Below are 15,514 nucleotides of genomic sequence, written 5' to 3'. Positions count from 1 at the left end.
GCCTGGAGCAAGGGGTATGGGCAGCCAGGCAACATATGCAGCTTATAAAGATGGTGGATAACGAGGGTGAGTTCATACTGAGAGAGAAATTCATACTGAGAGAGACTCTGTCATTTCTTCAAAACAATCATCATTATTTCAAATCGATTAAATTATTGCAATAATGAGGCTGGTCGACCCCCCCATCCTTGAGTGTTGGACCGAGTAACCAAACCTTTACACAAATGCAGAGTTCTTTATATAGCTGACACTAAGAATGCTCAGGAATGTTTGGTTCAATAATTCTGCCCCCCCCTCCCCTCATGCAGACCAAGGAGCATCATAAGCCACTCTGGGTTCATCCTATCCTTGTCCTGGGTTGTCTTAACCCCACCCTGGCTTAGTTTCCCAGATGCAAGGGCAATTTAGAGACCATGAGGGATTGTTCTACCCCCCCCCCCATACGCTAATAAAACACATTATTGTCTATGTAATGCAGTCTTTAACTCATTTTGTCGGCTCAAGACATCTCTGGTGACCATACGCCCAGATTAGCTGCAGGGAACTAGATTGGAGACCATTATAAACACAGAAGCAGGACAGAAATGTATTACTATTAGTTAAGTATTAATTGTTAATTGTTAACCATTAATAACAAATAGATCAGGTAAATACAGAATTGTTCTATCTTTGTAGCTGTGCCATTATCGAGTCTGTGACAGAATGGGAAGTGCCATTATCGAGTCTGTGACAGAATGGGAAGTGCCATTATCGAGTCTGTGACAGAATGGGAAGTGCCATTATCGAGTCTGTGACAGAATGGGCAGTGCCATTGAGGCTCTCTTTTGAAGTTCCATATGTTCTTCTTTACGATTGGCTGATCGTAGGGTCATGTCCAACAGGGTCACCAGGAGGGATTAGCCAATTTAAGTTGGAAGTCTCACCCAGTTGACTACATTAAAAATGGTGGAAGCCCTCAATGGCACTGCCCATGCTTTTTGGCCACTAGAGGCCTCTATCATTCTCTATGCATAGTTCAATTTAGCAATTGGGGGGAGTGTGTCTCTACTTGAGGTGGGGCTGCGTATTGCCCCCGCCCTGCCTAAGGTGGTTCCGTTGCCAAGACAACATGTAACATCCTCCTCTGGTTGGCAAAGGAACCTCTGTGGGGTGGGGCTAATAAGCAGATCAAATCTTAAGTTTATTTGTCACGTGCGCCGAATACAACAGGTGTAGTAGACCTACAAATGTTACTTACAGGCTCTAACCAAAAGTGCAAAAAAGGTATTTGGTGAACAATAGGTAGGTAAAGAAATAAAACAACAGTAAAAAGACTATAGGCTATATACAGTAGTGAAGCTATATACAGTAGTGAGGCTATATACAGTAGTGAGGCTATATACAGTAGCGAGGCTATATACAGTAGAGGGGCTACATACAGTAGAGAGGCTATATACAGTAGCGAGGCTATATACAGTACAGTAGAGAGGCTATATACAGTAGTGAGGCTATATACAGTAGAGGCTATATACAGTAGCGAGGCTATATACAGTAGCGAGGCTATATACAGTAGTGAGGCTATATACAGTAGTGAGGCTATATACAGTAGCGAGGCTATATACAGTAGCGAGGCTATATACAGTAGAGAGGCTATATACAGTAGAGAGGCTACATACAGTAGCGAGGCTATATACAGTAGAGGCTACATACAGTAGAAGCTATATACAGTAGGGAGGCTATATACAGTAGAGGCTATATACAGTATATACAGTAGAGAGGCTATATACAGTATATACAGGAGAGGCTATATACAGTATATACAGTAGAGAGGCTATATACAGTAGAGAGGCTATATACAGTATATACAGTAGAGGCTATATACAGTAGAGAGGCTATATACAGTAGAGGCTATATACAGTAGAGGCTATATACAGTTGAGGCTATATACAGTAGAGAGGCTATATACAGTAGAGGGTCTATATACAGTAGAGGCTATATACAGTAGAGAGGCTATAAACAGTAGAGGCTATATACAGTAGAGAGGCTATATACCGTAGTGAGGCTATATACAGTAGACTGGTTGGTCAGGCCAATTGAGGTAGTATGTACATGAATGTATAGTTAACTATATATATGTATATATGATAAACAGAGAGTAGCAGCAGTGTAAAAGAGGGGTTGGGGGGCACACAATGCAAATAGTCCTGGTAGCCATTTGATTACCTGTTCAGGAGTCTTATGGCTTGGGGGTAAAAACTGTTGAGAAGCCTTTTTGTCCTAGACTTGGCACTCCGGTACCGCTTGCCGTGCGGTAGCAGAGAGAACAGTCTGTGCCTGGGGTCTTTGACAATTTTTAGGGTCTTCCTCTGATACCGCCTGGTGTAGAGGTCCTGGATGGCAGGCAGCTTTGCCCCAATGATGTACTGGGCCGTACGCACTACCCTCTGTAGTGCCTTGCGAGCAATTGCCGTACCAGGCAGTGATGTAACCAGGATGCTCTCGATTTTGCAGCTGTAAAACCTTTTGAGGATCTGAGGACCCATGCCGAATCGTTTTAGTTTCCTGAGGGGGAATAGGCTTGGTTGTGCCCTCTTCACGACTGTCTTGGTGTGTTTAGACCATTCTAGTTTGTGATGTGGACACCAAGGAACTTGAAGCTCTCAACCTGCTCCACTACAGCCCCATCGATGAGAATGGGGGCGTGCTCAGTCCTCATTTTCCTGTAGTCCACAATCATCTCCGTAGTCTTGGTTACGTTGAGGGATAGGTTGTTATTCTGGCACCACCCGGCCAGGTCTTTGACCTCCCTATAGGCTGGCTCGTCGTTGTTGGTGATCAGGCCTACCACTGTTGTGTCGTCTCGTGCCTGGCCATGCAGTCGTGGGTGAACAGGGAGTACAGGAGGGGACTGAGCACGCACCCCTGGGGAGCTCCAGTGTTGAGGACCTACCCTCACCACCTGGAGGCGGCTCGTCAGGAAGTCCCGGATCCAGTTCCAGAGGGAGGTGTTTAGTCCCAGGATCCTTAGCTTAGTGATGAGCTTTTGAGGGCACTATGGTGTTGAACGCTGAGCTATCGTCATGCATTCTCACATAGGTGTTCCTTTTGTCCAGGTGGGAAAGGGCAGTGTGAAGTGCAATAGAGATTGCATCATCTGTGGATCTGTTTGGGCGGTATGCAAATTGGAGTGGGTCTAGGGTTTCTGGGATGATGGTATTGATGTGAGCCATGACCGGCCTTTCAAAGCACTTCATGGCTACGGACATGAGTGCTACGGGTCTGTGTCTCACTGGCTTTAAGCACCAGCTGTCAGAGCAGCTCACAGATCACTGCACCTGCACATAGCTCATCTGTAAATTGCCCATCCAATCTACCTCATCCCCATACTGTATTTATTTATTTATTTATTTATCTTGCTCATTTGCACCCCAGTATCTCAACTTGCACATTCATCCTCTGCACATCTACCATTCCAGTGTTTATTTGCTATATTGTAATTACTTCGCCACCATGGCCTATTAATTGCCTTACCTCTCTTATCTTACCTCATTTGCACACACTGTATATAGACTTTTTCTACTGTATTATTGACTGTATGTTTGTTTTATCCCATGTGTAACTCTGTGTCGTTGTATTGTGTCACACTACTTTGCTTTATCTTGGCTAGGTCGCAGTTGCAAATGAGAACTTGTTCTCAACTAGCCTACCTGGTTAAATAAAGGTGTTCTCAACTAGCCTACCTGGTTAAATAAAGGTGTTCTCAACTACCCTACCAGGTTAAATAAAGGTGTTCTCAACTAGCCTACCTGGTTAAATAAAGGTGTTCTCAACTACCCTACCAGGTTAAATAAAGGTGTTCTCAACTAGCCTACCAGGTTAAATAAAGGTGTTCTCAACTAGCCTACCAGGTTAAATAAAGGTGTTCTCAACTAGCCTACCTGGTTAAATAAAGGTGTTCTCAACTACCCTACCAGGTTAAATAAAGGTGTTCTCAACTTGCCTACCTGGTTAAATAAAGGTGTTCTCAACTAGCCTACCAGGTTAAATAAAGGTGTTCTCAACTAGCCTACCTGGTTAAATAAAGGTGTTCTCAACTAGCCTACCTGGTTAAATAAAGGTGTTCTCAACTAGCCTACCTGGTTAAATAAAGGTGTTCTCAACTAGCCTACCTGGTTAAATAAAGGTGTTCTCAACTAGCCTACCTGGTTAAATAAAGGTGAAATTAAAATAATAATAAAAAACGTCCCCCTCTGCAATTTATTTGTGCAAATGTAATAGAGACCCCCAGTGGAGGTGTCATAATACCCATAACACCTAGCGGTCAAACGGAAATGATTTCCAATCCCCATTTCCGAGAGAAATGTACAAGGTTATCAGAACAACATTCCAGGATACGTCACAAAACACAGCCCCGTATTTTAAGTGTTTCTAAAAAAAACCCTATGGGGAAAAAATGGACGGAATCATTTCCCTCTTTTTACCGCTAGGTTTTATGGGTATTAAGACTCACACCAGTGGTATTCCATAGGCTACTTAGATGTACGAGAGTGAGAGAGCAAGAGCGGCAGATCGAGGAAGTCGAGGACTGTCTGTATCCGTAGGCTACCTGCATATCAGAGGGGGCTGGTGGGAGGAGCTATAGGAGGACGGCCTCATTGTAATGGTTGGAATGGATTTAAGTGAAACGTATCAAACACGTGGAAACCACGCCTTCCACCCCGTTCCATTTATTACATTTTAGCCATTACAATGATCCTGTGTAAATGGTGTGAAATGACTAGCTTAGTTAGCGGTGGTGGCGCGCTAAATAGCTTTTCAATCGGTGACGTCACCTGCTCTGAGACCTTGAAGTAGTGGTTCCCCTTGCTTTGCAAGGGCCGCGGCTTTTGTGGAGCGATGGGTAACGATCCTTCGAGGGTGGCTGTTGTCGATGTGTGCAGAGGGTCCCTGGTTCGAGCCCAGGTAGGGGGGGGGGGGGTCGAGGAGAGGGACGGAAGCTATACTGTTACACCTGTCCTCCTATAGCTCATCCCACCAGCCTCCATTGCTGGTTATTCAATATGGGAATTTCAATTGCATACTCCTGGAGTCCTCTCTCCTCAACCAATTGGATGAGAAAGACAGAGGTCTGCCCCTCTGACCTGTTCCTCAAATGGTTTTTGAGGAGGTGGGGAGGAGAGAGGACCAGAGGAGTATGCAATTGAGATTCTTTCAGTGTGATAGGCAGTTGTTTGGACATGTTAATTAATGTTGCCACCCTGCCCAGTAGGATCCCACACAGGCAGAAGGCAGCGCCATAGAGGTAGATAGAGGACTCATATTTACATCTGTGCTGCTATAGCATCTGTGACAGCATGGGCAGCGCCATTGAGACTACAACACATAGGAATTCCCACCAACTTGACTACTTTAAAATGGCTGCAGCATGGTGAAAGCCCTCAATGGCAGTGCCCATGGCAAAATAGCTTTTTGGCCACTAGAGGCCTCTATCATTCTCCATGGGCTGGTCGCAGCTCCTGTGCCTGTGTGAGCTTGCCGGAAAATATGCTGTTGCCACTCCTTGAGATAATTATGGGAAGTCTTTTTTGCTTATCAGTCCTGCGGTTGATCACATGCAGCCTACAAAACGTTTTTGACACCGTAGGGACATGATCGTCTGATTCATCAGCCGACACTGAAAAGGAAGGAACTGGAGGAAAAGTTCACGTACCGTAAGTAACGTTTTTTTCCCCCCCACCTTTCTGTGAATTGTAACCGTTGTATACTAATTATGTTATAAAAATATTGCATTTGAACTATGACTAAACACATTCATCGCCAGAAACATCATTATAATGAAGTTGGAGCTACTAAACAATTTCAATCCATCTACCCCCCCATATAATTTAATTCTAACACATTTAATTCGAGGTTACAAAGACGGATTCGTCTACGATTGGTCGCTCGGGCAAACTGACATTATTATTCACAGTCCAATATACTTTTCTTTTAGAAACGTCACCGAGAGTCACTTATTTCAGTGCACGGGTCCCTAGTTTACACAGCTACATGTACAGAGATGTAGACATGAACCATTGTTTCACTGTTAGGTCATTAGCCAACTTTTGACACATTTAAACGAGGTTATTGTCGGTAGGGCTTTGATTGGTGCAATGCAGCTATTTTATTTCGGTACTCCCCTTGGAAATAATATTTGTTGTTAAATGATTAACCCAACCACATGACTAAGTGTAACAGTATAACTTTAGACCGTCCCCTCGCCCATAAGACTCTTACCTTGTAACTGCTTTACCTACAAATTGATTCGTTGGTCAGGCGACCTTTCCAACGTCTCACTCTGCCTGGCAGTGGTACCTGTTGTATCTGTTGTATCTGTGTTGGCGGTGGCACCTGTTGTATCTGTGTTGGCAGTGGCAGCTGTTGTATCTGTGTTGGAGGTGGCACCTGTTGTATCTGTTGTATCTGTGTTGGAGGTGGCACCTGTTGTATCTGTTGTATCTGTGTTGGCAGTGGCAGCTGTTGTATCTGTGTTGGAGGTGGCACCTGTTGTATCTGTTGTATCTGTGTTGGCAGTGGCAGCTGTTGTATCTGTGTTGGAGGTGGCACCTGTTGTATCTGTTGTATCTGTGTTGGCAGTGGCACCTGTTGTATCTGTGTTGGCAGTGAGTTAGTTTGATCTGTGTCGTTATATATCTGCCTGGCAGTGGCACCTGTTGTCTGTGTTGGCAGTGGCACCTGTTGTATCTGTGTTGGCAGTGGCACCTGTTGTATCTGTGTTGGCAGTGAGTTAGTTTGATCCGTGTCGTTATACATCTGCCTGGCGGTGGGTTAGTTATTTTTAATCTTATATGGATGCTGTACAACTATTATAATCCACATTTTCCATTTCAATCTTTTTAATCTGGGCAAGTGGATGGTGCCTTTTCCTTAACAACAGTCAAGGTATTACTCCTCCCTCTCCCTCTTCTTCTCCCTCCTCTCCCTCTTCTCCTCCCTCCTCTCCCTCCCCTCCTCCCTCCTCTCCCTCTTCTCCTCCCTCCTCTCCCTCCCCTCCTCCCTCCTCTCCCTCTTCTCCTCCCTCCTCTCCCTCTTCTCCTCTCTCACAATAACAATACACTACCCCCCCCTCCTCCCTCCTCTCCCTCCCCTCCTCCCTCCTCTCCCTCTTCTCCTCTCTCACAATAACAATACACTACCCCCCCCTCCTCCCTCCTCTCCCTCTTCTCCTCTCTCACAATAACAATACACTACCCCCCCCTCCTCCCTCCTCTCCCTCTTCTCCTCTCTCACAATAACAATACACTACCCCCCCCCCTCCCTCCTTATCCTCTCCCTCTTCTCCTCCCTCCTCTCCCTCTTCTCCTCCCTCCTCTCCCTCCCCTCCTCCCTCCTCTCCCTCTTCTCCTCTCTCACAATAACAATACACTACCCCCCCCCCTCCCTCCTTATCCTCTCCCCCCCCCCTCCTCCCTCCTCTCCCTCCTTCTCCTCTCTCACAATAACAAACACTACCCCTCCCTCCTTCTCCTCTCCCTCCTTCTCCTCTCTCACAATAACAAACACAAGGTCCTGGTTGTGTCCCAAACCCTGGTCAAAAGTAGTGTATTAAATAGGGTGCCGTGTAGGGAACAGGGTGCCATGTAGTGCATTCATGTAGGGAATAGGGTGCCGTGTAGGATGGAAAAGCCTCTGTTCTCTAGGTGTTGACTCTAGCTGGCCCCTCAGGAATGAGAACTGTTGATTACTCTGCCTGTAGGAGTTCCTAATGAATCACAGGTGAGGTGAGTGTAGAGCACACAAGGTGCAGTCCTCTCTAGATATTCCAACTGTTCAACCACCTTTTTAATTACACGAATACGTTCTTGACATTTTACAGTGTATTTTGAAAAGTATTCAGATCCTTTACTTTTTCCACATTTTATGTTAGTCTTAATCTAAAATTTATTAAATTGTTTTTCTCCCCTCATCAATCTACACACAATACCTCATAATGACAAAGCATTTTTTTTTTTATATCATATTTACATAAGTATTCAGACCCTTTACTCAGTACTTTGTTGAAGCACCTTTGGCAGCGATTACAGCCTCAAGTCTTCTTGGGTATGACGCTACAAACTTGGAACACCTGTATTTGGGGAGTTTCTCCCATTATTCTCTGCAGATCCTCTCAAGCTCTGTCAGGTTGGATGGGAAGTGTCGCTGCACAGCTATTTTTTAGGTCTCTCTAGAGATGTTTGATTGGATTCAAGTCCGGGCTCTGGCTGGGCCAATCAAGACATTTAGAGACTTGTCCCTAAGCCACTCCTGCGTTGTCTAGGCTGTGTGCTTAGGGTCGTTGTCCTGTTGGAAGGTGAACATTCACCTCAGTCTGAGGTCCTGAGCGCTCTGGAGCACGTTTTCATCAAGGATCTCTCTGTACTTTGCTCCATTCATCTTTCCCTCGATCCCAACTAGTCTCCTAGTCCCTGCTGCTGAAAAACATGATGCTGCCACCTCCATGCTACACAATTGGGATGGTGCCAGGTTTCCTCTAGGTGTGGCATTCAGACCAAAAAGTATTGTTTCTTATGGTCTTTAGGTGCCTTTTGGCAAACTCCAAGCGGGCTGTTATGTGCCTTTTACTGAGGAGTGGCTTTGGTGGAGTGCTGCAGAGATGGCTGTCCTTCTGGAACGCTCTCCCATCTCCACAGAGGAACTCTGGCTCTCTGTCAGAGTGACCATCAGGTCCCTTCTCCTCTGATTGCTCAGTTTGGCCGGGTGGCCAGCTCTGGGAGGAGTCTTGGTGGTTCCATACTTCTTCCATTTAAGAATGATGGAGGCCACTGTGTTCAAATTGTATTCATCACATGTGCTGAATACAACGGGTGTAGTAGACCTTTAAGTTTAATGCTTACTTACGAGCCCCTAACCAACGATGCAGTTTGAAAAAATATGAATAAGAAATAAAAGTAACAAGTAATTAAAGAGCAGCAGAGAGAACAATTGCGAGACTATGTACCGGTACCCCTCTCTATAGAGAGGGCAACGATTAGTTGAGGTAATATGTACATGTAGGTAGAGTTATCTTTCCAGTCTCCTGAGGGCGAATAGGTTTTGCCGTGCCCTCTCCACGACTGTCTTGGTGTGCTTGGACCATGTTAGTTTGTTGGTGATGTGGACACCAAGGAACTTGAAGCTCTCAACCTACTCTACTGCAGCCCCGTCGATGAGAATGGGGGCGTGTTCGGTCGTCTTTTTCCTGTAGTCCACAATCATCTCCTTTGTCTTGATCACGTTGAGGGATAGGTTGTTGTCCTGGCACCACACGACCAGGTCCCTGACCTCCTCCTTGTAGGCTGTCTCATCGTTGTTGGTGATCAGGCCTACCACCGTTGTGTCATCGGCAAACTTAATGATGGCGTTGGAGTCGTGCCTGGCCGTGCTGTCATGAGTGAACAGAGAGCACAGGAGGCGACTGAGCACGCACCCTTGAGGGGCCCCTGTGTTGGGGATCAGCGTGGCGGATGTGTTGTTGCCTACCCTTACCACCTGAGGGCGGCCCATCAAAGTCCAGGATCCAGTTTCAGAGGGAGGTGTTTAGTCCCAGGGTCCTTTAGCTTATTGATTAGCTTTGAGGGCACTGGTGTTGAACTCTGAGCTGTAGTCGATGAATAGCATTCTCACATGGGTGTTCCTTTTGTCCAGCTGGGAAAGGGCAGTGTGGAGTGCAATACAGATTGCATCATCTGTGGATCTGATTGGGCGGTATGCAAATTAGAGTGGGTCCAGGGTTTCTGGGATGATAGTGTTGATGTGAGCCATGAATAGCTTTTCGAAGCGCTTCATGGCTACGGACATGAGTGCTACGGGTCGGTAGTCAATTAGGCAGGTTACCTTAGTGTTCTTGGTCACAGGCACTATGGTGGTCTGCTTAAAACATGTTGGTATTACAGTCTCGGAGGTTGAAAATGTCAGTGAAGACACTTGCCATTTGGTCAGCGCATGCTCGCAGTACACGTCCTGGTAATCCGTCTGGCCCTGCGGCCTTGTGAATGTTGACCTGTTTAAAGGTCGTACTCACATCTGCCGCGGAGAGCGTGATCAGTCTTCCAGAACAGCTGGTGCTCTCATGCATGTTTCAGTGTTATTTGCCTCGAAGCAAGCATAGAAGTAGTTTAGCTCGTCTGGTAGTCTCACGTCACTGAGCAGCTTTCAGCTGTGCTTCCATTTGTAGTCTGTAATGATTTGCAAGCCCTACCACGAGTGTCAGATCTTGGGGACCTTCAATGCTGCAGAAATGTTTTGGTCCCATTCCCAAGATCTGTGCCTCGACGCAATCCTGTCTCGGAGCTCTACGGACTATTCCTTCCACCTCATGGGTTGTTTTTCTTCTCTGACATGTCAACTGTGGAACCTTTTTATATGGTTTGTGCCTTTCCAATCAATTGAATTTACCACAGGTGGACTCCAATCAAAGTTGTAGAAACATCTCAAAGATGATCAATGGAAACAGGATAAACCTGAGCTCATTCTTGAGTCTCATAGCAAAGTTGGTCTGAATACATTTCTGAAAACGTGTTTTTTGCTTTTGTCATTATGGGCTTGATAGGTTTTAATTATTAGAGTAAGAACTCAACGCTTAAACGTTTATTACCGAAGGATCGAGCAGCTGAATCAAAAAAGAAAAAGACCACATTCACACACGCACTGATATTTAATCCTTTCTCCTATGCTGAGTCTCATCCTACACATCGAAACAGCCAATGCATCTCTGTTGCTAGACATAACCTGTTCTTCCTTGCTTCATCTGACCTGACCTCTCGCCCCAAAGTGCTCATTCCTCCCCAACTCACGGCTGTCATGGTGACTGGTACCAGACTGTGTCTCTTCTCCTCCCAGAGGATCCCTGATGGTTTAACAATAAAATAGCCTGACATAATGTAAATGTATTGTGTACAGTTGAGGTCTGAAGTTTACATACACTTAGGTAGGAGTCATTAAAACTCGTTTTTTCAACCACTCCACAAATTTCTTGTTAACAAACTATAGTTTTGGCAAGTCGGTTAGGACATCTACTTTGTGCATGACACAAGTAATTTTTCCAACAATTGTTTACAGACAGATTATTTCACTTATAATTCACTGTATCACAATTTCAGAAGTTTAAATTCACTAAGTTGACTGTACTTTTTTTTTTTTTTTTTTTAAGCTTACAAAATTAGAGAAAATTATAGGCTAATTGACATAATTTGAGTCAATTGGAAGTGTATCTGTGGATGTATTTCAAGGCCTACCTTCAAACTCAGTGCCTCTTTGCTTGACATCATTGGGAATCAGCCAAGACCTCAGAAAATTAATTGTAGACCTCCACACATCTGGTTCATCCTTGGAAACAATTTCCAAACGCCTGAAGGTACCACGTTCATCTGTACAAACAATAGTACTCAAGTATTAACACCATGGGACCACGCAGCCGTCATACCGCTCAGGAAGGAGACGTGTTCTGTCTCCCAGAGATGAACGTACTTTGTTGTGAAAAGTGCAACTCAATCCCAGAACAACAGCAAAGGACCTTGTGAAGATGCTGGAGGAAACGGGTACAAAAGTATCTATGTCCACAGTAAAACAAGTCCTATATCGACATAACCTGAAAGGCCGCTTCAGCAAGGAAGAAGCCACTGCTCCAAAACCGCCATTAAAAATCCAGACTACGGTTTGCAACTGCACATGGGGACAAAGATTGTATTTTTGGAGAAATGTCCTCTGGTCTGATGGAACAAAAATAGAACTGTTTGGCCATAATGACCATCGTTATGTTTGAAGGAAAAAGGGGGAGGCTTGCAAGCTGAAGAACACCATCCCAACCGCGAAGCACGGGGGAGGCAGCATCATGTTGTGGGGGTGCTTTGCTGCAGGAGGGACTGGTGGACTTCACTACCTCAATCCTATAGAACATTTGTGGGCAGAACTGAAAAAGCGTGTGGGAGCAAGGAGGCCTACAAACCTGACTCAGTTACACCAGCTCTGTCAAGAGGAATGGGCCAAAATTCACCCAACATGTTGTGGGAAGCTTGTGGAAGGCTACCCAGAATGTTTGACCCAAGTTAAACAATTTAAAGGCTATGCTACCAAATACTATTTGAGTGTGTGTAAACTTCTGACCCACTGGGAATGTGACGAAAGAAATAAAAGCTAAAAGAAATCATTCACTCTAATATTATTCTGACATTTCACATTTTTACAATCAAGTGGTGATCCTAACTGACCTAAGACAGGGAATTTTAACTAGGACTAAATGTCAGAGTTTAAATGTATTTGGCTAAGGTGTATTTAAACTTCCGACTTCAACTGTACATTACTCTCTCTCCCTCAGTGGCATGAATATGTATGTAAAGTATTATATACCCAGGGTCGTTACAGTATATTACATTCTCAGAACCCAACAGGGTATATTGTCAATTTGACAAATTAATGAAAGTGTATACATTTGAGAAATTAATGCTGTAATGTGGCAAAGGGAAGGGGCCTGAATACACTGTACATGTTGCCCTCTCTCCAGTGTGGCCTGAATACACTGTACATGTTGCCTTCTCTCCAGTGTGGTCTGAATACACTGTACATGTTGCCCTCTCTCCAGTGTGGCCTGAATACACTGTACATGTTGCCCTCTCTCCAGTGTGGCCTGAATACACTGTACATGTTGCCCTCTCTCCAGTGTGGTCTGAATACACTGTACATGTTGCCCTCTCTCCAGTGTGGCCTGAATACACTGTACATGTTGCCCTCTCTCCAGTGTGGCCTGAATACACTGTACATGTTGCCCTCTCTCCAGTGTGGCCTGAATACACTGTACATGTTGCCCTCTCTCCAGTGTGGTCTGAATACACTGTACATGTTGCCCTCTCTCCAGTGTGGCCTGAATACACTGTACATGTTGCCCTCTCTCCAGTGGCCTGTCCAGTGTGGCCTGAATACACTGTACATGTTGCCCTCTCTCCAGTGTGGCCTGAATACACTGTACATGTTGCCCTCTCTCCAGTGGCCTGTCCAGTGTGGCCTGAATACACTGTACATGTTGCCCTCTCTCCAGTGGCCTGTCCAGTGTGGCCTGAATACACTGTACATGTTGCCCTCTCTCCAGTGTGGTCTGAATACACTGTACATGTTGCCCTCTCTCCAGTGTAGCTTGCTGGTTACATTTTGAAATGGAATTGGAATCTCCTACACAAATAACATTGTATTGGTACAATTCTACTTCCCTGTCCAGTTTGATCTCCCACCTATTCCAGTTAAAGTATTACTCCGGAATTGACAAGCCTCATCTTAGACCTCATCTATTATCCTCATGTTCAACACTGTTTCTGGGTTATGTTGGATTTGTTTTTAGTCTTTATCAGCACACAGCAGTTGTTCTTTCTCTCGTGACACATTTAGACCACAGTATAAACCACAGGAAAACCTCTACACTCTCCATTTGACTGTCTTCCTGCTCGACTTTTAGTTTCTGCAAATCAGCCACCGCTTGCTCTTTGACAGAAGTCATTGTAGCAAGCTAAGGCTTCGGGACATCGTACTGAGACTAGCCTATAGCCGAACAGAGGGATAGAAGACTTAAAAGACAATTTGATGGCAGATAGTTTGGATTCTTTACTAAGCTGTGAAAGACAAGTGCCTTTACAACTAGACAAAATGAACACTGACTTTTAAAAGATTGTTTTCTTTCTCGTCACCAGGCAAACACAAGACAACAGGCGCTGAAGAATCAAACTGAAGGATCACAAACAGGATTGTCTGGAATATCTGGATGGTTCTATTCCTAGTACCCTGCCTCCATTCTAGAATCCTGCCTCATTCTAGAACCCTCCCACTCCCATGCTGTACTGCAGGTGAACCCCATCCAGGACCCAGAGGATGAGACGTATCAAGGCCCTCGTCGTCATGGCCTTCCTGTGCAGCCTCTGCCTCATCTTCTTGTACTCCTCACTCAACCTCCATCTGGCCCACAGACACAGAGCTCTACTGGAAGTCTCAGCCAACCCCAGGTCCGAGATCAGCTTTGAAACACTGTCCACCAAGCCGGTCCCAAATTACCTCAGACTGACCCTTACCAAGGACAGTACAAAAAGTGTCCCTATTCAGGTCACTGTTACACCTACTCCTGATCTCCACCAATCTGCTGTCTTTGCTGCCCTCAAGAAGGCTATACCTCAGAACACAGCCTATTGGAACCGTGTTTTTTACTCTGGCATCAGAGGACTGGACAAGGGGAGGAACTCAACAAGACCGGAGGCACTGGACTGGTCCCATTGCCGACACGACTCCGAGCAGCTGCGGACAAACATTCATGACTTTACTTCCTATCCAGAACTCCACCAGGACTTCCTGCTTGGGATGGAGTGTAGAAACCCTCCTATCCTGATTGACCAACCAGAGAAGTGCACCTCGGAAGACGGCGCAACCTTCCTCCTCCTCGCCATCAAGTCGACCCCGAGGAACTTTGAGCAGAGACAGGCGGTACGGGAGACGTGGGGGCGAGAAGCGCTGTATGGAGGAGGGGTCAGAGTTCGTACAGTGTTCCTGCTGGGATCCTCGTCATTGGACGAGCCCGACCTGAGCCAGCTACTGGTGCTTGAGGCGCGTCACCACGGCGACCTCCTCCAATGGGACTTCCACGACTCGTTCTTCAACCTCACGCTAAAGGAGCAGGTGTTCTACAGGTGGGTCCTGAGCCGCTGTCCTAAAGTCTCCTTTGTCTTTAAAGGGGACGACGACGTCTTCGCCAACACGGAGGCCATACTGGGCTACCTGCAGTCCCTGGAGCCTAACAAGAACTCAACGCTCTACCTGGGCCAGATCATCTCCGCTGCTAGTCCCCTCCGCGACTCTAAGAGCAAGTACTACATCCCCCCGACCTTCTACGACGGCCCTTACCCTGCGTACGCCGGGGGAGGAGGCTACCTCTTCTCGGGGTCGTTGATCCGACCGCTTTACGGCGTCTCCAAGTTCCTCCCTTTCTACCCCATCGACGACGTTTACTCTGGGATGTGCTTCAACGCACTGGGAATACTTCCAGAGGCACACGATGGCTTCCAGACGTTTGACATTCGCGAGCAGGACCGGGAGAACCCGTGCGTCCATAAGGATCTGCTGCTGGTGCACCGGCGGAGCCCTCAACAGATCATTAGACTGTGGCGGAGCATACACAACCCCGTGCTCATATGTTGACCCCCCCCCCCCCCCCCATGTTGAGGGCTAGGGTCTCACTGAGCCTCGGTGGTAGATGTTGACACCTCACCACTGACACAGGGTCAGATATTAAATAACCAATTTCCTCAATTCATATGCTGAACTATGGTTGCACGTTTTTTTGGGAACGCTCAATACATTTCAAAGTTTTCCAGAAATCCTGGTTGGAGGGTCCCTGGATTGCCTGCATATTCCTTCCTGATTGCGGGAATCTGCCAACCGGGATTCGGGAAAACCAGGGAATTTTGCAACCTGATTGTTTTTGTTTGTTGCAGCTGACCACACAAGCCCTGTTCATATGCTGAATGGC

At 46.1% G+C, this 15,514-nt stretch overlaps 1 protein-coding gene across 1 annotated transcript; it reads left to right on the top strand.

Annotated features, from left to right (window-relative positions):
- The first annotated feature begins 5,484 nt into the window (after positions 1-5,484).
- b3gnt2l (UDP-GlcNAc:betaGal beta-1,3-N-acetylglucosaminyltransferase 2, like) lies at positions 5,485-15,295 on the top strand. Its single transcript, XM_021581656.3, has 2 exons — positions 5,485-5,690; positions 13,692-15,295. The coding sequence occupies exon 2, from the start codon at positions 13,870-13,872 to the stop codon at positions 15,181-15,183; it is 1,314 nt and encodes a 437-aa protein (XP_021437331.3). The 5' UTR covers positions 5,485-5,690; positions 13,692-13,869; the 3' UTR covers positions 15,184-15,295.
- Positions 15,296-15,514: the final 219 nt, after the last annotated feature.

This window comes from Oncorhynchus mykiss, chromosome 24 (genome assembly GCF_057628025.1).
Source record: "Oncorhynchus mykiss isolate SJ-2025 chromosome 24, ASM5762802v1, whole genome shotgun sequence".
NCBI lineage: Eukaryota > Metazoa > Chordata > Actinopteri > Salmoniformes > Salmonidae > Oncorhynchus > Oncorhynchus mykiss.
The sequence above is the reverse complement of the archived record's forward strand: the minus strand, read 5'-3'. Positions and strand labels throughout refer to the sequence as shown.

Coding starts and splice junctions, on each gene's coding strand:
- b3gnt2l (XM_021581656.3), top strand. CDS start 13,870: ATGAGACGTATCAAGGCCCTCGTCGTCATGGCCTTCCTGTGCAGCCTC.